The 26,133-nt window shown below is 39.4% G+C and overlaps 1 protein-coding gene across 1 annotated transcript in view; it reads left to right on the plus strand.

Annotated features, from left to right (window-relative positions):
* Window positions 1-3,394: 3,394 nt before the first annotated feature.
* The window catches only part of PSAT1 (phosphoserine aminotransferase 1), a 396,801-nt gene continuing 374,062 nt past the window's right edge, over window positions 3,395-26,133 (plus strand). The window contains exon 1 of the mRNA XM_044060876.1: window positions 3,395-3,548. Within this exon, the coding sequence (XP_043916811.1) occupies window positions 3,486-3,548 (63 nt within the window). The 5' untranslated portion in view covers window positions 3,395-3,485. The remainder of the gene's footprint in view (window positions 3,549-26,133) is intronic.

Here is a 26,133-nt window from a genome sequence, read left to right on the forward strand (position 1 = left end):
TAAATTAGACTGATGCATGGTGTCAAAGCCATGGTCTCAAGCTAAATGCAAAAAAATGCGTAGTAATCCCCTTTGGAAAAAACAGAGTACCCGCAAACTACAACATAGGAGGTAATCCCCTGAAATCTGAAGAAGAAATAAGGGATCTAGGGACCCAAGTAGATAGCCAGCTTTCCTTTGATAACCGTTGCCAAAGTGGTTAGAAAATTCTTCTATGTGACCCATCTGATCATGAAAGGGTTCGCATCAAGATCTAAGGATGTAATGGTGCCCCTCTACTCTTCCCTCATCAGACCCATTACTGAGTACAATGCACCAATTGGAATGTACCTGGCTAGACATCTCCAGCAGCTGGAGAGACCACAGAGGTACCTAACCAAGAGAATTACTGGCCTCAAACAGTTTCCCTATGCAGCATGATTGAAAAACCTAAGACTGTTCTCTGTTGCATACCGCTTTCTCAGAGGCGATCTCTGTCTAACGTACAGAGCCATGTCCAACCCAGAATTGTTGAACATGCTCCATCTTAGCAAAACCAAATCTACTTGAGCTACACGCTCTAGGGATATAAACCTCAACACAACAATGAATGAAACATGTTGGAGGGACTGATTCCCTTCGCAGAGACTTCCCTTACCATGGAACAGGGTCCCGATCTACATAAGACAGAGCCCCTCACTATCACTCTTCAAGAGGAACCTTGATGAGTGGATGGGTAACAGAAAGTTCACACCGGGGATCACACCAACAGCACTACTAGATAGGGGCCAAGGGTACTAGCTGCTAGTACAAGGGTCTAGGGAACTACTAAAGGGGCGGTGAATACCGCACAACGTGGCTGGGCTAATATATGCCTTCGGGCAGATAGCTCAGTACCAACCTATGAACCTATACTTAAGCACTGGAGACACTAAGTCAGTTTTTAAATGCTGTAAATCTGATTGCATGGCTTAAACTGCTATAAATGTTAGATTTCACTGTGTTGCATGATACAGTACTTGAGCCAATGTGGTAGTTAAGAATTGCCCTTACAGTGGCAAAAGTTGAAAGGTAAACTTATGTCAAATTGTAACTGAAATGCATGATAAATAGGACTAAATCCTAAGTATAAAGAAATATATTTTAATCACACTGATCAGCTTAGATGGACTTTAGTATGCTGCAAGGAAGTGTTCCACCTTTACCACTTTGTTCCACATTGGCAAGTACGGTGGACAACTATGGAGGGTTTTGTCTCTTATTCTTAGGAAAGCAATTTCCATGGATTGCCTTTCTGCTGGAATACCACTGTATTGTTTAATGAAGTGGTGTTCCAGCCTAACCAGATATGCTGCTAAGTTTGGTAGGGGTGATGGACAGCTATCGGCATATGTAAAAGGTGAACATATATGTCCAAACTCTAAAACTGTTGTGCTCAACCATTAGTAAACCTTTGCTGTCCCTTACTCTGTCTGACAGAACAGATTGCTATCGAGCTCGTGCATTGTAACATTACGTTTATGCTATACATTTGATTACAGTCAGTCAGTGCTCAGTGATTGTTGTACATGCTGTCAGTGATGTGCTGGTGTAATGCAGCTGGTGTGTAAGGCGTGCCCCCTTTGTTACACTATGACAAAGCATTCACTGATTTTCATGCATTTAAAACATTGAAAGAAATGACTGGAGTGGCTTTTGTGGGGGTGACCTACCTGTGGGCTTGGCTCAAATAGGGGCATTCCTTGAGAATGGTGTGGGTGGAGCTTAAGGGGCACCAGAGCACTACTTCGCCTAGGGCGCCATTTCAGCTAAGGCTGGCCCTGGATATGTCAAAGTTAAAATGAAGATTGACAACATCTTAGTTTTGTCCCCCAAAAGGAATTTATCTGTCCAAAAAAGGAAAGCACAAGCCGACCATTGATTCTCAAAAGCCTCAGAGGAGCCTGCCCTTAGGCGGTAAAACTCTGAAGGGCTTTGCATCCAAATATGTCATTTACATACCTCTCAACTGTACCTCATTATGAGGAATGTACCTCATTTGGGGTCTTAAAAAGTTCATGTGCCTCGAACTTCCTCAAATTTCCACACTGAAAGAGTCTGTCACACATGCAGTGTTAGGATTTTTTTTTTTTTTAAGTGAAATCCATGGTAAATAGAAATGAATCATATTAATTTATTAAAATATCTTCTTTATAAATAAAACTAGCATATTTTAACCATCCTATGACCTTCCTAGTTGAAGATGTTAGTAAGCCATTAATATGTGCTCCACATTTTTCCCATTTGTTCCACATTATGAAGGCTAGTGTTCCTCATTTTGGAGATTAAAGGTTGAGAGCTATGGTCATTTAGTCAGTTCCAGCAGCTTGACAATTTGGGCGCATGGAAGGTACCCTGATGCTGACCAGTTGTTATATCCTTGTCAGGATATAACCCATATAGCGATGGCTACTGCAGCAGTCACCAATATGAAGAACGTTACATGTGACCATGATTAGTTTGTTTTTTCTCATAAATACACAAATAATTTGTAGATAGTTTACATTGATAAAAGAGCCAGTCGCGGACTTTTCTAGCTAACTTCTATAGCATTTACAGCGAGAATAAAATGTGGAGAAACTTTTGCATGTGTTTGTATTGGTGACAACTCTCAACCGTCCTTGATTTTGACACAAAATTTAGCTCTGTCCCTCTTGATCCCTCCTAAAAAGTGGAGACTTCTGGAAAGAAGACGGTGAATTACGCTTAATAAAAATAATAAATTATATGTCTTTTACTTAAAAAAAAGTGTATTAATTCGTTGTTATTCTGTCAGCGACTTACGTTAATAGTACTAATATTACAACAATCTTCTGGATTATTTCTGGATGTGTCCCTGATTTGTTGAGATCTAGGACAACACGGCTCATATACCCTTGGTTTTTCCTACTACCTACGATTTCTCCGAATTCCAATATTCTTAAAACTAACAGCGTTTAAAAACCGAACGAGTGAAATTGAATAACCTTAAAAATGAGAAACAGCAGTGCAAGTTTGTCAGGCTACTTAACATCATATAGCAACGTTCAAGCATGTGTAAGAAAATAATGACAGTATTTAAAGTAGTTTTCAGTAAATCCCAATTCTGAGCCAGTAACATGCCAGGCTCTGAAATGCCCCAAACTATACAGCCGATAAAGAAACAAAACAGTGTACTTAAGGAAGCTTCTAGGATACCAACAATCACCACGTTTACTGTTGGATGGTGCAATCGCTCTTCCAGCTTGCATGAAGTTAAAGTGATCACGCGCCACCCCCGTGATCACTTAACCAATCACCTAGCAAAGATGTATTTCTTATCCAGTTAACGAAAACTCTCGGGAACGCCATGTGAATTCAGCCAATGAGATGCAAGGTGTTCTCCCTTCATTATGTAGTGCATTGGTACAGTGAAAAGAAAGCTTCGAAAGGTTACTCATCCTCAGTAAAAGAAGGCAGCGTTGAAGACGGGGGAGAAACAACTGAGGATGGAGAATCGCGCAAAACAAGTTGTTAATTTCGGCCCTGGACCTGCCAAACTGCCACCTTCGGTAAGTTATGGTTGTACTATTTTTTCAGTCAGTTTTGGCACTTACCCTAATGCAAATTTAAAGTAGTTACTGATTTGAGGCTGTAGCTGAGTGAATTTCTTTCCTACACAGTAATAAACATTCCCTAAAACGTGGTACGAAAGCACCTGAGTAACTTTGCAGAGCACGGATCCATTCCAGATGTGCAGTAAAGTCTCTGATGAATTGTATGATGCTGATTTGCACATACATTTGTTAAGCAGCTGAAATTACTATTGCAGAAACACAGGCAATCATACTGCTCCACTGTAATCGGACAGGCGGTATTTTATTTTACCTCATCTTTCTGTGAGGCAGGGTTACATCGCTAGTGTGAATTTCAAATGCGTGTGTGTTGTATTTAACCTGCAGAAGTCCGCAATAATGAGAAGGGGCGGTGCACTCATTTTTAATAAGTTGCATATTTCCATAAGGCATACTTTTGCAAGGAATTTGTTGTATATATTGCATCGTGACGTGGTCACCATAACGTAGTTCATGCTGACTTACTAAAATAAATAAATCATAGCTCTCAACCTTCCATCTCCAAAATGAGGTACACTAGCCTTCATAATGTGGGACAAATGGGCAAAATGTGGAACACATACTAATGGCTTACTAACAACTTCAACTAGGAAGGCTATGGGATGGTTAAAATATGCTAGTTTCACTTATAAATAAGATCTTTTAATGAATTCATATGATTCATTTCTATTTACCATGGATTTCACTGAAAAAAGTTCCAAACATTGAATGTGTGACAGAGTCTTTCAATGTGGAACTTTGAGGAACTTTGAGGAACATGAACTTTTTATGACCTCAAATGAGGTACGTTCCTCATAATGAGGTACACTTGAGAGGTATGAAATAAATGAAACTCTTACAGCATCTTTGTAAAAACAAAAACATTTGTGTTATATGTTGACCTGTGTGGGAATGGATCACATCAAAGAAATAGGAGAGTTTGATCGGCGCTGAGAAGGTCAAGCTGTCCAGGTCCAATATTTAGCGGGTCACAATCCTGCTTGATTCCTTCGGCGCAACTTTTCATTAATGGAAAGCTGCGTAAGTACGAGTCCCTCATTTGACCATATCCGAATTGCATAGAGGAACACCTTACCACCCTGTGCTTCAGAGCACCCACAGACACACTCTTGGGACAGAACCATAGAGAGATTCACAAACATTCCCAGTCATGCCCCAAGGCGCACACCCACATAAAGCTACATACACACAACTATCCTACCCCAATAAAAAAAAAAAAAACTATCCTACCCAAAAAAAAAAAAAACAGCATATGCCTAGGTATGGTCTGACAGCTGTCAAAAGCAGCAGACGTATCTTCTTATTTGACACCTATTTTGCCTGCAGTGAGGTGGCTGTCAAAGCTTGATTCCCATCCCTGACCCTACTCCATCTGTGGATACAATTTTCATCTTAGACATAGCCCATTGTATGGTAAGGGGAGTCATCCCTGATAGTTTGGTGAATCCCGAGCCCCTCAGTTTCCCTCTGTGACTGGGTCCTGGGATACACACTTCCATCCACCCATGCATGCATACACACATAGTTTGTTCATATACCCACACATATTCATGGTTATGCTTTGATCTACTACTCCACTCTATGTAAACTACTAAATGTATTTAAGGAAGTCTTTATCTCTCTTCTCTTGCTCAGTTTCCCATTTGAAAAGCATAGATGTACTATGCTACAAAGTTGTGTACACTTTCTCCCCATCTACAGTACTCTTTGGGATAACCTGTAGGATGCAGTATCCTCGTTAATGACTCAAGCATTATTCGGTTAAATAACTTGCTCAGACAAACACTAGGTACACTGAGACTGAAGAGGGGTGAAACCCAGAACTACAGGATTAATCTTACTAGTAAATTGTAGCCTTAACCCTTGGTATTGAACTGCTAGACAGTTAAGGTAGTGCTCATTTTCTGAAGAAGCCCATTTCATGGAAATAATTTAAGATCTTGACTATCCTCACTGGCTACATATATAAAAAGTGTACATACCCCTGTTAAAATGCCAGGTTTTTGTGATATATAAAAATGAGACCACAATAAATTATTTCAAATCTTTTCTCACCTTTAGTGTAACCTATAACCAGTACAATTCCATTCAAAAACAAACAAATCTGTTAGGGGAAAATATAACAAATAAAAAAAAAAACATACAATAAGCTGGTTGCACAAGTGTGCACACCCTTAAACTAATACTTACTTTTACAAACATTGTCAGTTTGATATGTCGGTTCTGTTTCCAGGGATGCAGGTAAATTCTTCATTGGAAAAAAATTTCTTTGTTTGCCTGACTATTGTTTATAGATTCTGTGATAATGCTTCTTATAACTGCATTGACTGTGGGGAATCAAATCTCTCACAAGGATTTCTTTTTTTCATGGTTTGTTCTGTGTAGGCCCAGAATATGATTTGGACAGTTGTTTGCAATGTGCATGATTCAACCAGAGGGCAATAAGGAATCTGTCCATAACTGTTTATCTGAAAGGAAGTTACATGTTTGGTCTCACTTTGCCATGGTGTTGTACAAGACCTTTGCTAGCCACTCTTCAAAATGTAAATTCTTGGATAAGTGCCCTAAGGAGAAATGAAAATAAACAGATGACAGTTTTCAGAATCTGATGGTCCTAGACCCGATAACACTGATATTGGAGAGAATCATGACTCCAATACTATGACCTGGTTACTGCCGAAACATCTTGAACGATCCCTTTGGAGACCACCAAAGTATCAGATACTACAATGTCCTTATGAATACCTGAATCTGCGGTGCTGTCTGTTGGTCCAGAAGCCTCCATGAAGGCCTCTGGATCTGATTCCCATATCGTTGTTGATTACTGGTGAGTAGGTATTCTGATCCTACTTACTTGCAAAGAAGAGTTTAGCAGAGACCAAAGGCCAAAGCCTGTAAGGTGCTACCACAATGTTGTAGAGGCCAAAGACAATTAGGCAAAGTGAATGTATGCAAGCTTGTCACAAAGCAGTACCTCATCCCAGTCTACGTGCCATGATATTTTCAAGTTGGTGCCAATTTGGGGCTTCCGCTGAAAGTAGGAAAATTGAACCTATCAAGAAGAGTATTCATACATCTGTGATTAAGAGGTGGATGAGTTGGTACATTTAAAAAAAAAAGTAGATGTATTTACTCTCATGTATTGAATCTGACATCAAAGACACCCTATCCTCTGGACCTCCACATGAGGATGTCTCATTTAGAGACACCCCTTGCAGGATGAAGGAAGCTTTCCAGTGAGGGGCAAAATACTTTTCACAGGCCCAGTTAAGATACAGAGACTTTACAGGCCTGTTTTGAGATGAAGTCTGTTGCAGTACTTCCAGTTTTAGAAATACAGGATGATGTGTTTATCAGTGGAACCAGATCTCTCTTTTTGTCCATAGAAAGGATGATTGCTTGTTGCTGTGTGGTCCAGGTTTCCTGTAAAGTTTTGTGTAAGAGCCCTTTTGCTGTTTCTTCTATGATGCCCCTAGGTTCCATCAAGGGTAACTCTTTGGCTTCATCACAAGACTCATTTCTACTGACAGGGAGAGTAGGGTGCTTGACCGCTTTGTGCTGCTAAAGACTTGCAGCTGTTCTACTTTGGTAGTCGGGCCTGTTAACTGCCAGACTTACATGCTGAGTCTCTATAAACTTAGATGAAATCTAAGGCAGAGAGAAAATCCTGGACAAGAACTGGAAAAGATGAGATGTGTGAGCTGTGCAGCCTCAGTGTTCAGGTTGGAAAACACTCCATGAAATGTGGCAGTGGTGCATTGGATTCATCATACAGTGCAGCAGCAGCTACTGGCACTATGATTAGGATATGCACTTAACACACTTAACAGGAGGACCCAGACTCTGCCAGACCATGTGAAGACAGATTTCCTGAATGTGCCATGCTAAAAGGCAGATCTCAGAAGGGAAAATAAACATGCTACTGAAAAAAACAGTAAGCAGAGCAAAAGGATAAGCCACCAGGCCCAGAGGACTATAATACCCAGAGGGAGCAGTTTTGACACAGTCCACACTCATCCCTTCCTCTCTTGTAAAATACCCACACTGTCTCTCCAACGCCATCTTCCCTCCTCCAGCTACTTTTCTTCCCATAAAAATAAGGAGCTGCCTATACAGCTTTGTGCAGGATTGTGAGGCCATCACCCAAGTCCACTGGGTCCTAACCATTTTGAAATCTGTACAAACTCCCAGTTCCTAAGTAGATCTAAATTCTTAAGAGTCCAACTAACAAACCCATTTTGTCCCATCTCTGTTAGAGGACCTCCTAGCTCAAGATGTTATGAAATGTGTACAGAAAAGGGAGAGGGGACAGTACATGTAATGCCAAGAAAAGAAAGTGCTTGGTGACTATTTCTAGGTGTGTCAAGATTAACAAAGTGCTTGGCAATAGTAATCACTAATTGCGGAACTATTGGTATTTGTATGTACCTCTGCTTGAATGTCTACTTCAGGCAAACTTTCTAGAGGGATTTTAGAAGACTGTGCAGTTCACCCTAGCTTGTTCTGTCCCACCTGCCTGTGGTGTGTCAATCTTGGGACATGGGTTACTATTGGAGAGAGACCAACAGAGAGTGTGGTGTGTCAATCTTGGAACATGGGTTACTATTGGAGAGAGACCAACAGAGAGCTTTTCCTCCCTCAGATAAAGTGCTCACATTGAGCAGTTTTGTGTTTCTAAACATATTGTGATTTCACTAGTGTAAGCATGCTTACTAAATACTACAATCACAGTAATTCTGTCCCTTGTACTACCGTAATACATAATGTTGATGATGGCACAATAGCAGAATGCAGATTTTGTACTTGAAGAAATTAACAATTCAACATTAACGGGATTCAAGATGGCTGCTACACTATGAGCATGGTATCCACTTAGCTCCTACAGGGAAAAACAAAAGTAACTAAATGTTTAGGTACAGAGACGAATTACTTAACTCAAAATACTACCATCAGATAAAGAAACATCACCACGAGCTAATACTGGATATATAAACACCACAACCTCATCTTAAAAAGTACGATTAATTTGGATCTGGGCAAGCACATGTTGCTGACTAATATTGCGAGGCCGACTGCACTAAACTGCTGAACCCAACAAAGGAGAATACCTGACAAATATCTTCGGAAGAATAAAACTTGAGAGCACTGAAAATAAAAAGTCAAGAAAAGATGTCTAATGAACCTGACAACATGGATGCACAAGTTACCAGAAACAAATTTTCTGTACTTCACCTAAGAAAGACATGGCAACTAAGAAACCTAGGACTGGAAAGATGCACAAAACCAGTAAAACTACCACTAAAGCTAAACAAGAGCATTCTACGATTCTGGATGAGCTGAAAACATCCTACAACCAGTCCAAAAGGCCATTCAAAAATTCTCAGATCAACTCAACATTTGGGAGCTCTATTGCTCCGATAACCAACAGGATGGAAATAATGGGGGAAAAGGTATTCAAAAATGAAATTAAGATTGACCAACTTCGAAAAGACTCTGATAAATATACAAAATACATTCGAGAACTCCTACAAGAAGTTATAGATTTAGAAGCAAGCGCTAGACGAAATAATATAATCATCAGAGATATTCCGGAAAGTACTGAATAATCTAAATTAATGCAACATATACAAGAAATACTGCTAGAGAACATGCACCTGGCAAAACAGATTTGAAAGAGCCCATAGGGCACTCAGACCTTCACCCAATATGGATAAATCAAGGCAAATTTATATTAAACTACTTAACTATCAACATGTAGCTAAAATTCTGTCAGCTGCAAAAAAAAGGGGGGGGGGCATATAAAGTGGAATGGCAATAAAATATACTTTACACAAGACCTTCCTTTACAAATAAATCAAGAAAGACGGACGTTATTTTTTTTTTGTACTTAACTGATTCAAAAGAGCATAAAAGTCCAGATGAAGTATCCAAATGTGCTTGCTTTTCTGCATAATGGCGCCAAATACTCAGCCTGTGCAGTAAAAGAAGCCAAAACAGGATTTATGAATGCTTTCAAGGAAGTTCCCACAAATGAAGGCAAAAACAGCAACTGACTATAAAATCATATTCCAATGGCCTCTTGATTGTCTCCGATTAATATTTTGACCTTAACTCCTATTTACCTATTTTTGGAATAAATTCCTTTCCGGACATTTTCTTAATTAAAATCGAGGCCCTGTTGTATGCAGATGTGCAAATCACGCTCCCATGAGGGCCGCCTGACCTTTCAACTCTGTAATCATTCGATATTTAAAGAAACCAGCACTTTTTTACCTATTTTAATGTTGGTAAAGTACAGTTTTGTACCTACCATAAATGTAGATGTTCGAGGATCTCCATTGCTGCAGTCCTTACATATGGGTATTCCGCTGTCCACAATCAGCCCGAATACCAAGGGCTAGAAACAGTATCGCTCCGCCGGCCGGAGAGACTGACGTCAGCGTGCCAGTACAAATATAACCTCAGTCTTTCTTGCCTCAGGCGTCAGAATGCAAAACACCACCCAAACCCCAACCTAAAAAGAAAGGGGGAAGGAGACTGCAGCAATGGAGATCCTCGAACATCTACATTTATGGTCTCCCATTGCTGCAGTCCTTACATATGGGTAGAATCCCAGAGCAACGGAAAAAGGGAGGCTGGCCAACTAAATAGCATTAGGAGCTGCTAACATGCCCTGTAAGATTGCAGTGGCAAACCCAGCCCTAGACCTAGAATAAAGAGGTAAATGATAATGCTTTGTAAAGGTATGTACAGAACTCCAAGTAGCTGCCTCTAGAATGTCTTTATTAGCTACCCCTCTCAAAAAGCAGTAGAGGTGGCGTAGCCCTAGTAGAATGAGGCCTGATCCCAACTGGAACATCCTTTCCATGATGAGAGTAACAAAAAGCAATACAATGGCCAATCCACTTGGAAATAGTTTGTTTCGAGACAGCCTTCCCTCGTGAAGTCAAAGCAAATGAAACAAATAATTGTTGAGATCTTCTGAACTCTTTGGTTCTGCTCAAATAATACCTTAACTGCCTATGTACATCCAAAGAATGCAAAACTTTTTCCCCTTCATTTTGGGGGTTAGCATAAAAGTAGGCAAATGTATAGATTGGTTCAATGCCACATTAGCAATCACTGTATGCTGAAAAGTAGGATTAGTAAGGAAACTCTGTCCTTGTGAAAAATCAGAAAAGGTTCCACTGCCATGAGGGCCTGTAATTCAGATACCCTTCTAGCAGAAGTAACAGCCAATAAAAAAGCAGTCTTCCAAGACAACAACTTCAATTCAGCTATAGCTGCAGGTTCAAAAGGAGGCAGAGTCAGCTTTTCCAAAACAAAATTAAGATCCCAGGTAGGAGTAGGAGCCCTCCGTGGGGGTCTTATATTCTTTGCCCCTCTAAGAAACTGTTTAACCAATGGATGTGAAAATAAAGGAGGGTCACAATCATAGTGAGCAGAAATAGCTGCAGCATGCACTTTTACAGAAGAGAAGGACAAACCCTTGTCCAATAAAATAGTCAAATATTGCAATGTACAACTCAAATTAGGCAATTTGACATCAAACTTTAGCTGAACTCCAAAGAAAAATCTCTTCCATTTATCAGCATAAACTTTTTAGTACTAGGGCCTGGCTTCCAAAATAACATCCAAAACTTGTTGAGGGAGCTGAAGGCCCTCCTTCTCTAAAACAGAATGCGCCAGGCTGTCAGGTGTAGGGATTGCACCTTGACATTGAGAAAATGATTGTTTTCCTGAGACAATAAGTGAGGAATCTGTGGTAATGGCCAAGGTGTTCCATGAATTAAGCTCCTCAACAGAGGGTACCAATGCTGCGAGGCCAATCCGGTGCTATAAGGATCATGCAAGGTTTGTCCCTCCTGACTTTCAACAGCACCTTTGGAAGAAGAGGCAAAGGAGGAAAAGCGTACACGTGAAGGTTGCTCCAACTGAAGGATAGTGCATCTATTTTCCAGGCTTTTGGATGAAACAGCCTTGTGCAAAACAGTGGCAGTTGGAAATTCAGAGGAGAAGCGAACAGATCTATGTCTGGAGTTCCCCAAGCCATGGTCAACTGAAGAAATACCTGAGGGTCCAATTTCCATTCGTGAGGATCCACAATCTGTCTGCTCAGAACATCTGCTAAGAATTTTGTGCTCCTGGCAGAAACTGTGCTCGAAGAGTGATGTGCAGATTCAAAGCAGTTTCCCATACAGCATTGCTTGTCTGCAAAGAGGTAAGAATGAGTTCCCCTGCTTGTTGATGTACCACATGACAGTTATGTTGTCTGTTGAATCAACACCAGTCCTGGTTGAAGTAGGCTCTTGAATCCTTCCAAAGCAAATTGAACTGCCAGCATCTCTTTCATGTTGATATGCAAGTGAAGTAGCTCTGGGGGCCAAAGGTCTTGAATCCATTTTCCTCTGAAATGAGCTCCCCAGGCTGACTCCGAGCGTCTATGTCCATATCTGACTTGCCTCTGGTTGGGTCACAGAGAGCCCCTTGTTTAGGTGACATTCCTGAGCCCACCACAGAAATTCTTTCTGAATGCAAGGTAGAATCGAATGACAGTGTCCAAATCGTGGCTGTGTTGAGTCCAAGCTTTTGAGATACCATTGTAGCTTCCTCATATGCAGTTTGGCATTGGGAAGTACTAGAATGCAAGATGCCATGAACCCCAAGGCTTGAAGGACTGTCCTTGCAGTCAGCCTGGATATTACTGATAGCTGTTGGAAGTATAGGTGAAGATTTCTTTGTTTGTCGGGTAAGAAATGCCATCTGAGCAGCTGTATTCAGTCTTACACCCAGAAAACACATCTCTTGTGAGGGTACTAGACTGGACTTTATTTAGTTCACAGAATACCCTAGGCATCTTAAAACTGTCATTACATACTGCAGATGTTGAAGAAGTTCGTGCTTGCCTTGAGCCAGAATCAAACAGTCGTCTAGATAAGGATAAATTTGAATTCCTGTTAGTCTGAGAAAAGCTATTACTGGAGCCAGGACTTTTGTGAATATAGACAAGCCAAAGGGCAATGCAGAGAACTGATAATGCAAATTCCCATTCCGAAATCTCAGGAATTTTCTGCAACTGGGCCTGATAGGAATGTGAAGATAGGCCTCTTTGAGATCCAGAGTCACCATCCAGTGATCTTTGCCCAGTATAGGTAACAGCTGTTGCAGTGTTAACATCTTGAATTTTGGAATTTCCAGAAAGGTGTTTAGAATGGACAAATCCAGAATTGGTCTCCAAGTATTTCCTTTCTTTGGCACTAAAAAAGCGGGAATAAAACCCTGTGCCTCTTTCTGCAGAAGGTACTTCCTGTATTGCTCCCAACTGAAGCAGAGAAGAAATTTGTGTCTGTGCTTCCAGTCTTTGCTGATGAGGCACATCCGGCATACCTTTGAAAGGAGGGAATGTGTGAAAATAAAATTTGTAGCCTCGATTTATTATGTCCAATACCCATTTGTCTTGGGTAACCAAATGCCAATTCCTTTGAAAAGTCCCAGTTTTCCTCCTAGAGGAGCTGCCAGCAAGGCAGAGTCCGGCAGCTGAAGACACAGGTCATTGGGTCTGTTTCGAAAGGACTGACCCTGCCCTCCCCAGCAGAAGGGGTAGAAGAACTCAAAGACCTAGAAGTAACAGGGCCCTGAGAGGAAGCCCTACCTCTACCTGCCCTCGACCTGCCCTAGTTGATAATCGGAAAGACCATCCCTTAGCAGGCCAATTCCTACTGAACTTAGGGGCTGAACCTGTAAAAGTCCTTAACTGTCTGCATAGAATTCTACTGGAGGACCAAAAGAACATCAGATTGTAGAGGAGCATCCATAATTAACATGCTCTGACAAGGTCTGATCTTTAAGCCAGGCATGCCTGCGAACAACTGAACTAGTAGCAGCCACCCTGGAAGAAGCCTGTAAAGCATCAAAACCACACTGCAAAGAATGCTTACCAACTTGGTCTGAAGCATGCACTAAATCCTGAAGCTCCTTACATTCAATACCTTCAGCTAAAGCATCTACTTTACATTTCAATTGGCCCAGCAAATAATTTTGATACCTGAGCATATGAAACTGACAATTTAAAGCTCTCATAGCCAAAGTAGAAGAGGTATACAGTTTTTACCCCACCTATCAGGGCCCTAGCATCCTTGTCCAGAGGAACTGGATTCCTAACCACAGAAGCCCTAACACCTTTGGGGCCTTGAGTAATAGTTTCTGGATCAGCCCTAGGACTCTTATATAAGTACTCCTGTAGTATCTATCTGGTTTAACCGGGGCAGGAGGCAGAGAATCTGGGTTAAGGGCAGCCTCAGAAAATACATCCTGAACAACATCCAGTACAGGAGGAATAGCCAAGGGCCTATGCTGAGGCAAAAACAAGAATTCTCTCGAGAATCAGAATAATCCTGGCCCTCCCATTTGAAATGTTCCCTCATGGAATGCAAAGTCTCAAGAGAAAGAAAAATCTTCTGGAGGGGACGCAGAGGGAGTATCATAATATTATTGTGAATATGGTTGCCCATTTATAATTTTATAAACTAGTATGTATATGTTTTTAAGAGTATGTTTGATACAGTTGCAAGCATTTCCCTTTTAAATGCAGAATGAATTGCCTAATTGATAGTAAAGATTGTGTATATATAAATGAAAGTTTTTATGTTACCTTACCTAGACCTGAGGAAGCTTATCATAGCGAAAGCGCTTGTCTGTCTCTGTTCTACACTATTAAAAAGAGAAACTTTTTATTCATCACTGAATCGGAGAGTTATTGTTGTGCAAGAGGATTGAAACTTACTGTTTGTTTCGCTCAAAGCCAGGTGTTTCCGTTTAGTTTTTACTTTATTTTTTCTGGCTTGTGAGCGTTTATCCAGAAAGGTGACTGTTCTTCCATTTCACTCTAAACAAATCATTTAAACTGCCAATAGCCTGTGTGCTGTATAAACAAGATTGAGGAATCATTTCAAAAGCATCTTTACAATAAAATAAGGTTACTGTGTGTGTGTGTGTGTATATATATATATATATATATATATATATATATACATATATATATATATATATATATATATATATATATATTTACACCTGCAGTCTCTGCTAAATATTTCAAACACAAACCCAGTATGAGGGGAGACTGTCACACCCCAGTGTATCCTTTATAATGTTAGTGTTATATCACTACATTAGGTGCTATGAGTATATAGCATCATATAGGTTAAATATATCTGCTATACGTTGCACTTTTCTGCAACAGTTATGCAGTAAATCACGACCTTTAATATATAGCATTGTTCATCCTGTTAACAGATGTAAGATTTCAGAAAGAAAATTAGAGCCTTTAATGTATCATATTTCTTGCAGTTTTGTTTGCTAATCTATAAAATACATCATTATGAAAGCATGCTACATAGTACTCACTTCTCAGTCATTTAATCTAATGCATTATGTTTAAAAGTCTCCTTTATGCTACTGAGTATATAGTATTCTAACCCTTAGTGCCTTCTGCCATGTCCTCCTGTTGATAAAAGAGGAAGGAGAGAGAAAAAAAAAACAAGTTTGCAAATTGTGGAATAATTATTGCATTTATTATATTAATTATAGTTTGGTACCAGTTTACAGTCATTTTAAAAGCCCTGTATACAATTCAGTCTCTTCTAGTGTCTCAGCCTTACTTTTGGGATCTTCTGTTGAATCTGCAGTTGTTCTCATCATCGTGCACTTAGTGGCATTAAGTAAGATTTGTATGGATATTTGTATATTAGAAGTCCGGTTATACCTATTATGCATGGACTCCCGAAAATCCATAAAGATCTAAAAGATCCTCCCATGAGACCGATAGTAAATTAAGATAAATTACCGAATGGACTAGTGAATACTGGCATATTCAGAAAGAATTGTTACAGCAATTCTTTATTAATGAGATCGAGTATGCACCCATCCTTTGTTTTTAAAAATATTGTGAGAGGACAGGGAATAAGAGCATCTAGACTTAACCCCACTAATGAAGGATTTGGTAATGAATTACATAGCCTGAGGAATAGATTATTAGAGAGAGGTTACGATAGACAAGAGGTAGATAGTAACTTGAAAGACATACCCGAGTTAAGATGTACTAGTGCTCTACCTTATTTTGGACCCCAGGCAATTAGTGATGGACAGGACAAAAGGACACACAATACCACTAATGTGAAATTTACGACCTCCTATACATCAGATTGCTATATAATCAGGAATATTGTAAGTAAATTCTGGACTGTATTCCAAATAGATGAGGACATTAAGAATATTGTAGGTGATATACCGAAATTCCAGTATAGGAATAAAAAGAACCTTAAGAGAATGTTATGCTACACTAACATGAGCAATAACAGTAGCAAGTCAGGTAACACTATACCGTGTGGCAAATGCAATTTTTGCATGTATATAGATATGAGTTCAAGTTTCATACACCCTGATACAGGAAAGAGTTTTGAGACAACAACTATAGCTGATTGCATGACCTCAAACATAGTGTATCTTGCGGTATGTCAAGAATGTGCTAGTTTTATGTAGAAATTCAGGGATAGAGAACATATTTACAACATAAGGAAGAGGTCCCTGAATAATGCACTAGCAAAACATGTGATTGATAATGATCCGTCACATCATTTTTTGTTTAGAGTATTGGAAGTTATACCCGTTAATATGAGAGGAGGTGATATTAACAACCATACTGAGGATAGAGAAAATGACTGGATCAGATCATGGATCAGGTCTGAATGAGAGAGTATCTATTAAACCAAGACTAAGAAAGAGGAGGAAAATCAGATAGGATGGGTGGTATATAATGAGATATTTATATATCTAGAAACATTAGCACACACATGTTTACATATATATCTCTTAGGATCTTTTAAACATGTCATCATTTTTAAACATGTCATTATTAGTGAATATATTTTATGCTAGATGGTCAATGTGTGATATTCCCTGCATGTGTTTGTATGATTTTAACTGATTTTATTGGTATGAGATTGAATAGGAAATTTTATCTAAGCATATTTATATTTATGTATTATTGTTAGTATATATTCATTAGATACCATCATTAATGTATCATAATACTATTACAACACAATTTGGTAATATAAATATAAATTGGATTATATTGACATGAATTTGTTTATAGATATAGATATTCACTAATACATTTTTTACCATTTATCATAATATTATTGTGAATATGGTTGCCCATTTATAATTTTATAAACTAGTATGTATATGTTTTTAAGAGTATGTTTGATACAGTTGCAAGCATTTCCCTTTTAAATGCAGAATGAATTGCCTAATTGATAGTAAAGATTGTGTATATATAAATGAAAGTTTTTATGTTACCTTACCTAGACCTGAGGAAGCTTATCATAGCGAAAGCGCTTGTCTGTCTCTGTTCTACGCTATTAAAGAGAAACTTTTTATTCATCACTGAATCGGAGAGTTATTGTTGTGCAAGAGGATTGAAACTTACTGTTTGTTTCGCTCAAAGCCATTTGTTTAGAGTGTTTAATGTAATAGAAATGCACATATTAGTGTTACCTTTATAGTAATAAGTGGACTATTGCTTGCTAGATTTGTCTTGGAAAGGGATAGATTCCCTTTATGATACCACATGCCAACCTAATAAGTATATATGCTGTAGATATATTACTTTAAAAACTATGACAGTACCCTAGCAACAACTCAGTTTTTCTGGCTTTCTTACCTACTATGACTATATTTATATCCCTGGTCACTCTGGACGATAGCTCGACAGTGCTACGGGAATGGACATGCATCTCAACTCTTATCAATGTGATATTTTTAAACTGATTTACCATATATTCGGACCATTTTGCTCTGGGGATTTACTAGTTACATGGTTACTTATGTATCACTTTAGTAAATACTTCTTAGATATAATGTTAATCTCTTCTAAGCCAAGTAGTTATGTGAGTAGGCAAAGTGAAGAGGTGATGTACTGCTTGCTGAAATTATAATACAAATTAATTTTTTATTAATACTAGGAAACCTAACTAAGCCTGTACACACTAACATTTGCAAAAAAATTAACCCTGTACTATGTGGAATATACTCTTGGAATGTAAAGGAGCTTCACTTAGCAATAAAGTCAAAAGCAAATATAATTATGATATAGGAGACTCTCATGCTAACTGAACAGTGGAGTCAGGATTTAAAGAAAAGCTGGATTAAGATAATTGTGGCTATGGGGGACAAGTCAAATAGCAAAGGTGTTGCAGTTATTGTCACTCAAACATTCCAAGACACCATCCTAAAACATGATGCTGATCTGGAAGGCAGATGGTGCTATATAAAGATCAAATCCCCAAATATTAACAAACCTATATTTCTTCTAAACATATTTGCACCATGCGTAAAACAACAGGATTTCATAGTATCCCTCTGTAAGTTATCAAATTTCCCTGACCATTACTGTATTATAGGAGGAGATTGGAACATTGTTCAAAACCCCCTCATAGATCAAACACTAGCACTCCATATAACTCACAGGCGATTGATGCACTCACTGAGTTAAAAAGAGACTTTATACTTTTTGATCCATATCACATCCAGACAAAAAAATAATCCTAGTGGCAAATATACATTCTACTCCCAATGCAATAAATCTTGGTCTAGACTGGACTTTTTCCTAATATCAAATCCCTTTTTGAATTTTGATATAGCAAATAATACGGATACAAGATTCTTCTCAGTTCATTCCAAAAGTACACTCACAATTATCTGGTCAATAATACGGATACAAGATTCTTCTCAGTTCATTCCAAAAGTACACTCACAATTATCTGGTCTGGAAAGACAGACAGACAGCAACACTAATCAGTTTAACTGGACTTTGAATCCCAGTCTGTTAACTAAAGAGGAAATAATTCAGGAGGTAGAGACTATACTTAATGACCTTCTCATACAATCAGACTCTTCCCAAATGCCCTTTGATATCCATTGGGCCGCTACAGGGGCTGCAATTAGAGGAATAATGATCAGTAAAGCATCGTATTATAAGGAAAAACATACAGCTAAGTAGAAATCACTCAAAAACAAAATTACTCAACTTGAAAATAAATTACAAAAAATTACGGCCAAGAAATAGAAAACAAATGGCTCTACATCAGAAAGAACCATACCTTCTAAATGCTAATAACCTCTCTTTTCAAGAATTAAAAATAGCCAATTATGCTGAATGGGCTCAAATGCCATCCAAATTTCTAGGCAAGCTAATAAATCAAAGAAAACCTTTCCAAGTAATCCCAAAACTTGTATACAAAGATATAAATTACAGCTAATAAATCAAAGAAAACCTTTCCAAGTAATCCCAAAACTTGTATACAAAGATAAAAATTACAGCTCCAATCAGGACAAGGTCCAACTATTTGAGGAACTATGTTCACATGCATATACAGAACAACCCAACAGTATAATAAATCAACAAATGGAATTATTCTTGAAACAATTAAATTTTCCAACACTCCCACAAGATCAGAGAGAACATCTCCCACCACACTCCCAAGAAGTAATTACAGCTATCAAAAATCTTAAGTCAAATAAATCTCCAGGACCAGATGGAATCACAGCGGAATTTTATAAAGCTCTTATTCCAATGACTTCTAAAATATTATTTAATGTATTTAATTGCCTTATAATTAATAATATTACTGATCAGCATTTAAACATTCAAAAACAATATTTGTTCTTAAAAGACAATGCTGACCCTAAAAATTCTGGGAACTACAGCCCATATCTTTAATCAATGTGGACATAAAATATATTTTCCTCCATCTTAAGCCAGTAGATTAAAAACTTTGATAACCAGCATAATTTCACTCTATCAATCTGGTTTTACTGAACACAGACAAACCTATGACAACACCATACCACTAGATGCTATGACTACCTTATCTAGTCAGAAAAACTCTTGCTCTAGTAATAGACGCATCTAAGGCTTTTGATAGAATCAATCAAAAATCTTATTCTCAGTATTACCATACTTTAACATTCCCCCAGAATTTATAAAACTCATTAAAATATTATACTCCAAAGCACATACTGTACTCCAGGTTAATAAAAGATTCTTCTCTAGAATAGATATTAAAAATGGAACTAGACAAGGATGCCCTTTGTCACCATATCTCTTCAGTTTATACATTGAACCACTATTTCCACTTATTACACAAAAAACCTACCAACAAATACCAAATTTATGTAATACAATGATTCCTTTTACGGCCTTTGCAGATGACCTGAACCTATATTTTACAATACACAGCTCTGACATTGAGAAAATCTTAACCCCTATAAACATCTTCTTGAAATTCTCTAATTATAAAATAAACCCAGAAAATCACTACTCACAGAAATTAAATTTAAGTACACTATGAAATACCTTGCAATTACCTTTCACCAAGACCCATCATTATTGTACCAAAGTAATGTAACAACCTATGGTCGACAATACAACATGACCTTCACATATGGGGAAAACTTCATCTACCCTTATTGGCTAAGATTGCCACTGTCAAAATGAACATACTACCCAGAATGCTATACTTATTCAATGCTACAGACATACCAATACAAACTAAGTTCTTTCATAAGTTACATTCCTTTCTTTCCAAGTTTTATGGTATCCTAAATCAATCAGAGTCTCATACAAAAAACAGATTACCCCTAAAGAAAAAGGAGGCTTAGCACTTCCAGACTTTAAATTATAGTACGACATAATAAGAGCCAACAGGATACTGCCAATATCTGAATATAATCCAAGCAGGAAAACATGGTCTCCTACTTGGACAGCTTTATATTATAATTATGTTAAATCTTTAAAAATAAATCCCCAAGCTGTCCCATTCTTGGACAAAAATAGTTTGAAGAACCTGAAATTACATAGAACACTAGGTGTTAAAATTAAGGCATTGCAAAAACTCACTGAATTTATGTAATGCCTTGATTATAATGCAACCTCTACCTATGAATCCTAATCTTAAGATTAATGATAAAATGTTAAACTTAAAACCATACCCCTTGTTAAGGGAGTTTACGGTGTTAGACCTTTATTCTTATAAGAACCAACCTCTCACAGAGCTGAGAACAACATTGAACCTGCCTAAACAATACCCAATTATGCTAAGACAAACCAGAGATATGTGTGCTAGTATACTAAATAATCCTACAATTACAGAGAAGGATGTAAGCATAGCCAAAACACTAACGCTGAGAAGGAAAATGATATCCAGCTCATATAAACGTATGTCAATAAGGTACCAAGAAGACATACTATTTTCTAAATACTCGCGTGGCATAGATCCACTAATTTCTAATGACCAAATAACTCAATCTGTTCACATGACAAACATATTCCCTACATAAAACTGAGCTACACTCAGTTCATGATACTAAATAATGCGTACCTTAACCCTGACACAAATAAGGGGAATGAAATAGGTTTAAATGTTTGTCCACATTGTGATAGCCAGAATGCTGACCTACTTCATATGTTCTGGAGCTGTAAATGCTCATACAAACGCTGTTGTTCACTTAGTCAGATTAAGCAAAATGAGATATGAGAAGTCTACATTATCCTGGAAATTTGCTATATATTCCCCTGTGAAGCTAAAGTAACAACAGGAATGAATATTAATTACACTGTTCACACTTATAAATTATTATATTACACTGAAGTGGAAGGACAGAACTCAGCTGTCTTGGAATGGATTTAGACAAGTAGCTATTAGATACATAACAGCACACAGATTCTTAATCCATACTCAAAAACGAAACAAACATTGGAATTCACTAATGGATCATATATTGAGATAATATGCACTGACTCCTAATATTTTCTAACTAATAAATCATAAAACTGTACTTTTTTCTTCATCCTGTCCCCTCACCCCCTGCCATTTTCTTTATAGCCACAAAAAAATTGGGCTACTTGATATAACTCCACTGAATTTTCTACTTCCCCAATAGTAATCATTACATATCAAATGCACTCACAATGACATCTTATTTGTTGGCTTTTACTATCAAGCAGTACATATGTATATATGTGTATAGTTTATGGAATGATATAATATTATTCTCAGTTTTTTTTTGCTACCCATATGTGATAATATCAACCTGTCATTCTGTTGCATTTCATTTATACTTAACATTGTTATTTACTTATATTTGTTTTGCTTTTTTGAAATGTTTGTTCTTGGTTAACAGATGAAGCTTCTAGATATGTGTAAGCTATCAGTACCTCTATGTTTAGTTGGGATGATAGAATGCTATCCTATTCTGTCTGGTGTCAGTTCTCTATAGTTGCATAAGTTTCTCCATGTTGTATCAGAATTCATTCACAGAACAGGCTCTTTTTCTATTCTAGCAGATTGATACCCTGCAGAATGATTCTAATGGGAAAGTTAATCAGAAAGCAGTCTGCTTTGGGAAGTTACAGAGTAATGAAAGCACTGGCGTTTTTGTCTGCTGAAGTCAGCAGTGTATCACTTGTCCTGCAAAGGAATAGGTTCATAGGTTCATACTAGGCTATCTGCCCTAGGGCATTTATAAGCCTAGCCAGAGTGTGTATGGCTTTCACCACCCATATTAAATTAATTTTGCTATGCCCTTTTTCAAGGTTAGTATACTGTGCCTCTGTCTAACAGTGACACAGAAGTGATACCCGGGGTAAACCTATGATCTCCCATCCACTCATCAAGATTCCTCTTGAAGAGAGTCAATGAGGGACTCTGCCTAACCTGGACTGGGATTTTATTCCAGAGTGAAGGGAGCCTCTGGGTTATGAATCTGTCCCTCCAGCATGTCCTATTTATTTCAGAGCTGAGGTTCAAGTCCCTCGAGCGCGTAGCTCGATGGGATTTGGATTTCCTGAGGTGCAGCATGTCCATTAATTCCGGGTTGGACATGGCGTTATACGTATGCGGTATGCCACTGAGTAGAGCTGGAGTTTCTTTAACCGGGCAGCATACGGCATCTGTTTGAGCCCCTTGTTCCTCTTGGTGAGGTACTTTTGGGGTCTTTCCAGTTGATGCAGGTGTCTGGTAAGGTACATCCCAAAAGGGGAATTGTACTCAATTATGGGCCTGATGAGGGATGAGTAAAGAGGCACGATGACCTCCCCTGATCTAGATGTGAATCCCTTCATGATTAGGTGGGCTATATAAAATGTTTTTCTAACCACTTTGGCCACGTGGTTGTCAAATGAGAGATTGATATCAACTTGGGTACCCAGGTCCCTAATTACTTCTTCTGTACTTAATAGATTACCACCTAGGTGGTAATTTGTGGGCACTTTGTTTTTGCCAAAGGGGATGACTATACACTTTTTGGCGTTTAGCTTGAGGCCATGGCTCTGGCACCAGTTGTCTGTTTCTATGAGGCCCTTTTGGAGGATGCTTGTGTCGGCTGGAGAGTCTATTATGGCGCCCAGTTTGCAGTCATCTGCGAACTTGGTCAGCCACAGTCCTTCCATGTTGGCCTGTACCTCCGAGAAATATATACCGAACAAGAGAGGTCCCAGGACTGAGCCTTGTGGGATGCCACTTGTAACTGGTTTGGAGTCTGACATGGCTCCAGATATTCTAACCATGTGGGTTCTGTCCTTGAGCCAGTTTGCAACCCATCTAGTGACATAGGGGTTTATATTAAGCTGGTGAGCTTATCTATAATGCCCGAGTGGGGTATTGTATCAAAGGCTTTTGCGAGGTCCAGGTAGGCTGTGTGGACCACCTTCCCTTGTCAATGGCCTTGGTGACTGTTTCAAAGAAATCGACCAGGTTCAAGAGGCAGGATCTGCCCTTAACAAAGCCAAACTGGGTAGGATCCAGTGTCTGCAGGTCCCCAATATCTTTATTTATAAGGTCCATGATGATCCTTTCCATAGCTTTGCAGACCAAGCTAGTGAGACTTATGGGGCGATAGTTTCCAGGATCCGTTGAGGCACCACCTTTGTGGAGAGGGACCACTGTTGCTGTACGCCACTCTTTGGGTACATATCCTGTAGTAAGGCTGAGATTGAACAGTAGTTTTAGGTTTGGGTTTAGCTCTTCTTGGAGTTCATGTAGGACACAGCCCGGGACAACGTCTGGTCCCATTGATGCTGTGTTTCTTGCTTTGGAGAGGGCAGCTCTTACCTGAGCATCTGAGATGTCAGGGGGCAGCACTCTGCTGGGATAGATATTAGCCCTTTTGGTGGGGAGGGGAGAAGTTTGCGCTGAACCTGTCAGCTAGGATGTTGGCAATGTCTGTGGGTTCAGTGTATTTTTTGTCATTTTGGACTAATTCTGAGCATATCTGGGAATTCCCACCCAGGTTCCTAACATAACTAAAGAAAGCCTTGTGATTATCCTTAGTGTCCTGTGCAATTTTTCTCTCGAAGCTGGCCTTAGACGATTTTATGAGTGCCCGTAGTTTTTTGCTAATACTGATCAGAGATGCCTTCCCTTTTTGGGATTTTGCTCCATGTAGTAGCTTCCTCCTTCTATTGTATAGTTTGTTTATGGCTGGGGTCCACCAGACAGGACATCTGCCTTTGGAGGATTGGGTCTTGGTTTTATTTGGGATTGCATGATCCATGCATTCCTGAAGGTGTTCATAGAATGCATTTATAAAGGATTTTGCGGTCTGGGCCGTATTATCCACAGGCTTGGGGGCTTTGAAGGATTCCACCTTGGTTTTGAGGAGTGTGAAATTTGCTTTAGAGACTTTTTTCACTGTGGTTTCCTGGGCATGGGGTGGGGTTGGGATGTGAATATCCAGTGAGATTAGTTTATGGTCTGATCTTACCAGTGAGGGATACACTTCTGGTCTGGAGCATAGAGTCCCCATGTTGGTGATGATCAGGTCCAGTATGTTTTCCCCTCTTGTGGGAGTGGTAACAAGTTGTTCCATAGCATTTGAGTTTATAAATTCTAGGAACCTTTGGGCTAGGGTGTTGGAGCTAGAATAATGCTCCCAGTCTATGGTTGGGTAGTTGAAGTCACCCAATATAATGGTGTTTGGAGAGACCTTCATATTTTCTAGTGTTCTCAGGAAGGCCGAGTGGGGTTCCTGGGTTTGGGAGGGTGGTCTGTAGCAGGCTATAAACTGCAAGGCAGTTTAACCCACTGTTAGTTGCACATGGATAGTCTCTGATGCTTCGTGCTGTGCCACCAACCTGGAGGTGTGGGTATCTTTGACGAATATTGATACTCCCCCTCCTTTTGTGGTTCGGTCCAAGTTTTGGGGCCGAAAAGCATGGTATGAGGTATAACCTGGTTGTGCTGGGGTGCTCTCGGGAGCCTTGAACAAGGTTTCTGTTACTGCACAGATATTGATGTTCTCCATGCTAAGGAGAGTTTCGAGTGCGTGCATCTTGAGGTTTAGACTTCTGGTGTTGAGTAGCATTATTCTTAGTTTCTTATCCCTTGTGATACCTATGGAGGTGGGTTTGTCTTTTGAGCCTTGCCTAAAAAAGGCAGTATGGGGGTAGCAAGAGCCTTTGCCAATATCCGAAAGCCCAGGGGTGACAGGTGCAAGCCGTCCCTAGGGAAGCATCGTGGCTTGTCGAGCATGTCATCCCAGGCTGACAGGCATTGGATCCCCTTTGAATGACACCAATACTTAAGCCAATTGTTGAAATTGATAATCTTGTCTTCATACTGTGGCATCATTCTTGGTGAGGGTAAGATGCTACTCAAGGTCAGGGTCATACCGGCCTGGGCTACATGCTCAGAGAGCTCCTCTATGTCTCTTTTCATGTAGTCCAGGGAGGTACGTCTCAGGTCATTCACACCAGCATGGACAATGACTGAGTCATATTTGTACTTGCCTTGGAGTGACCTGAGTGCTTGTGTTATGTGGCGGATCCTAGCGCCCGACAGGCAGCTCACCGTGACCTTCTCCTTGTTCAGCTTGGTGAGTGGGACGTCAGTGTGCCTGATAATAGAGTCACCTATTACAAGTGTATCAGGTGTGTTGTTTAGCCTTAAGGGCTGTGACTGTTCGGCACACTGGCTTTGTGAGATATGTGTTGCACGTGTTTTGTTTTGGGGTAGCGGTTGCTTGGGTGTCTGCTTTGGAGGTCTCTGCTGCTTAGGCAGATTTATATTTAGAGCCTCCAAGTATGTTTTTGTGTGTTTATGTGTTTGGTTTGCTGTCGTGTTTGGTTTGCTGTCGTGGTAGGTCTATGTGAGACTGGAATTGTAGTGAGTGTGGTTTCCTTCTCCTCCTGACTGGTTATGCCAGTACTGAGTTGAGAGAGCTTAGCCTACAGTTTGGCTATATGGTTGCATCTCTCACATGTGTTGGTATTTGTTGGGAGGAGGAGAGGGTTGTCTGTGTACATGAGACAGTTGTAACATTGCCTCAAGATTCCCAGATTCACCAGCTGGACTGGAGAGGAGATTGACAACTGACCTTTGGACATGCTAGAATAGTATTGGGAATTCCTTTATAATTGAAAAATAGGGCCAATGGGGAACAAGGTACTCCAGGGGGAGTT

The sequence above is a fragment of the Protopterus annectens genome, chromosome 2.part0 (genome assembly GCF_019279795.1).
Source record: "Protopterus annectens isolate FY-2018-M chromosome 2.part0, PAN1.0, whole genome shotgun sequence".
Lineage (NCBI taxonomy): Eukaryota > Metazoa > Chordata > Ceratodontiformes > Protopteridae > Protopterus > Protopterus annectens.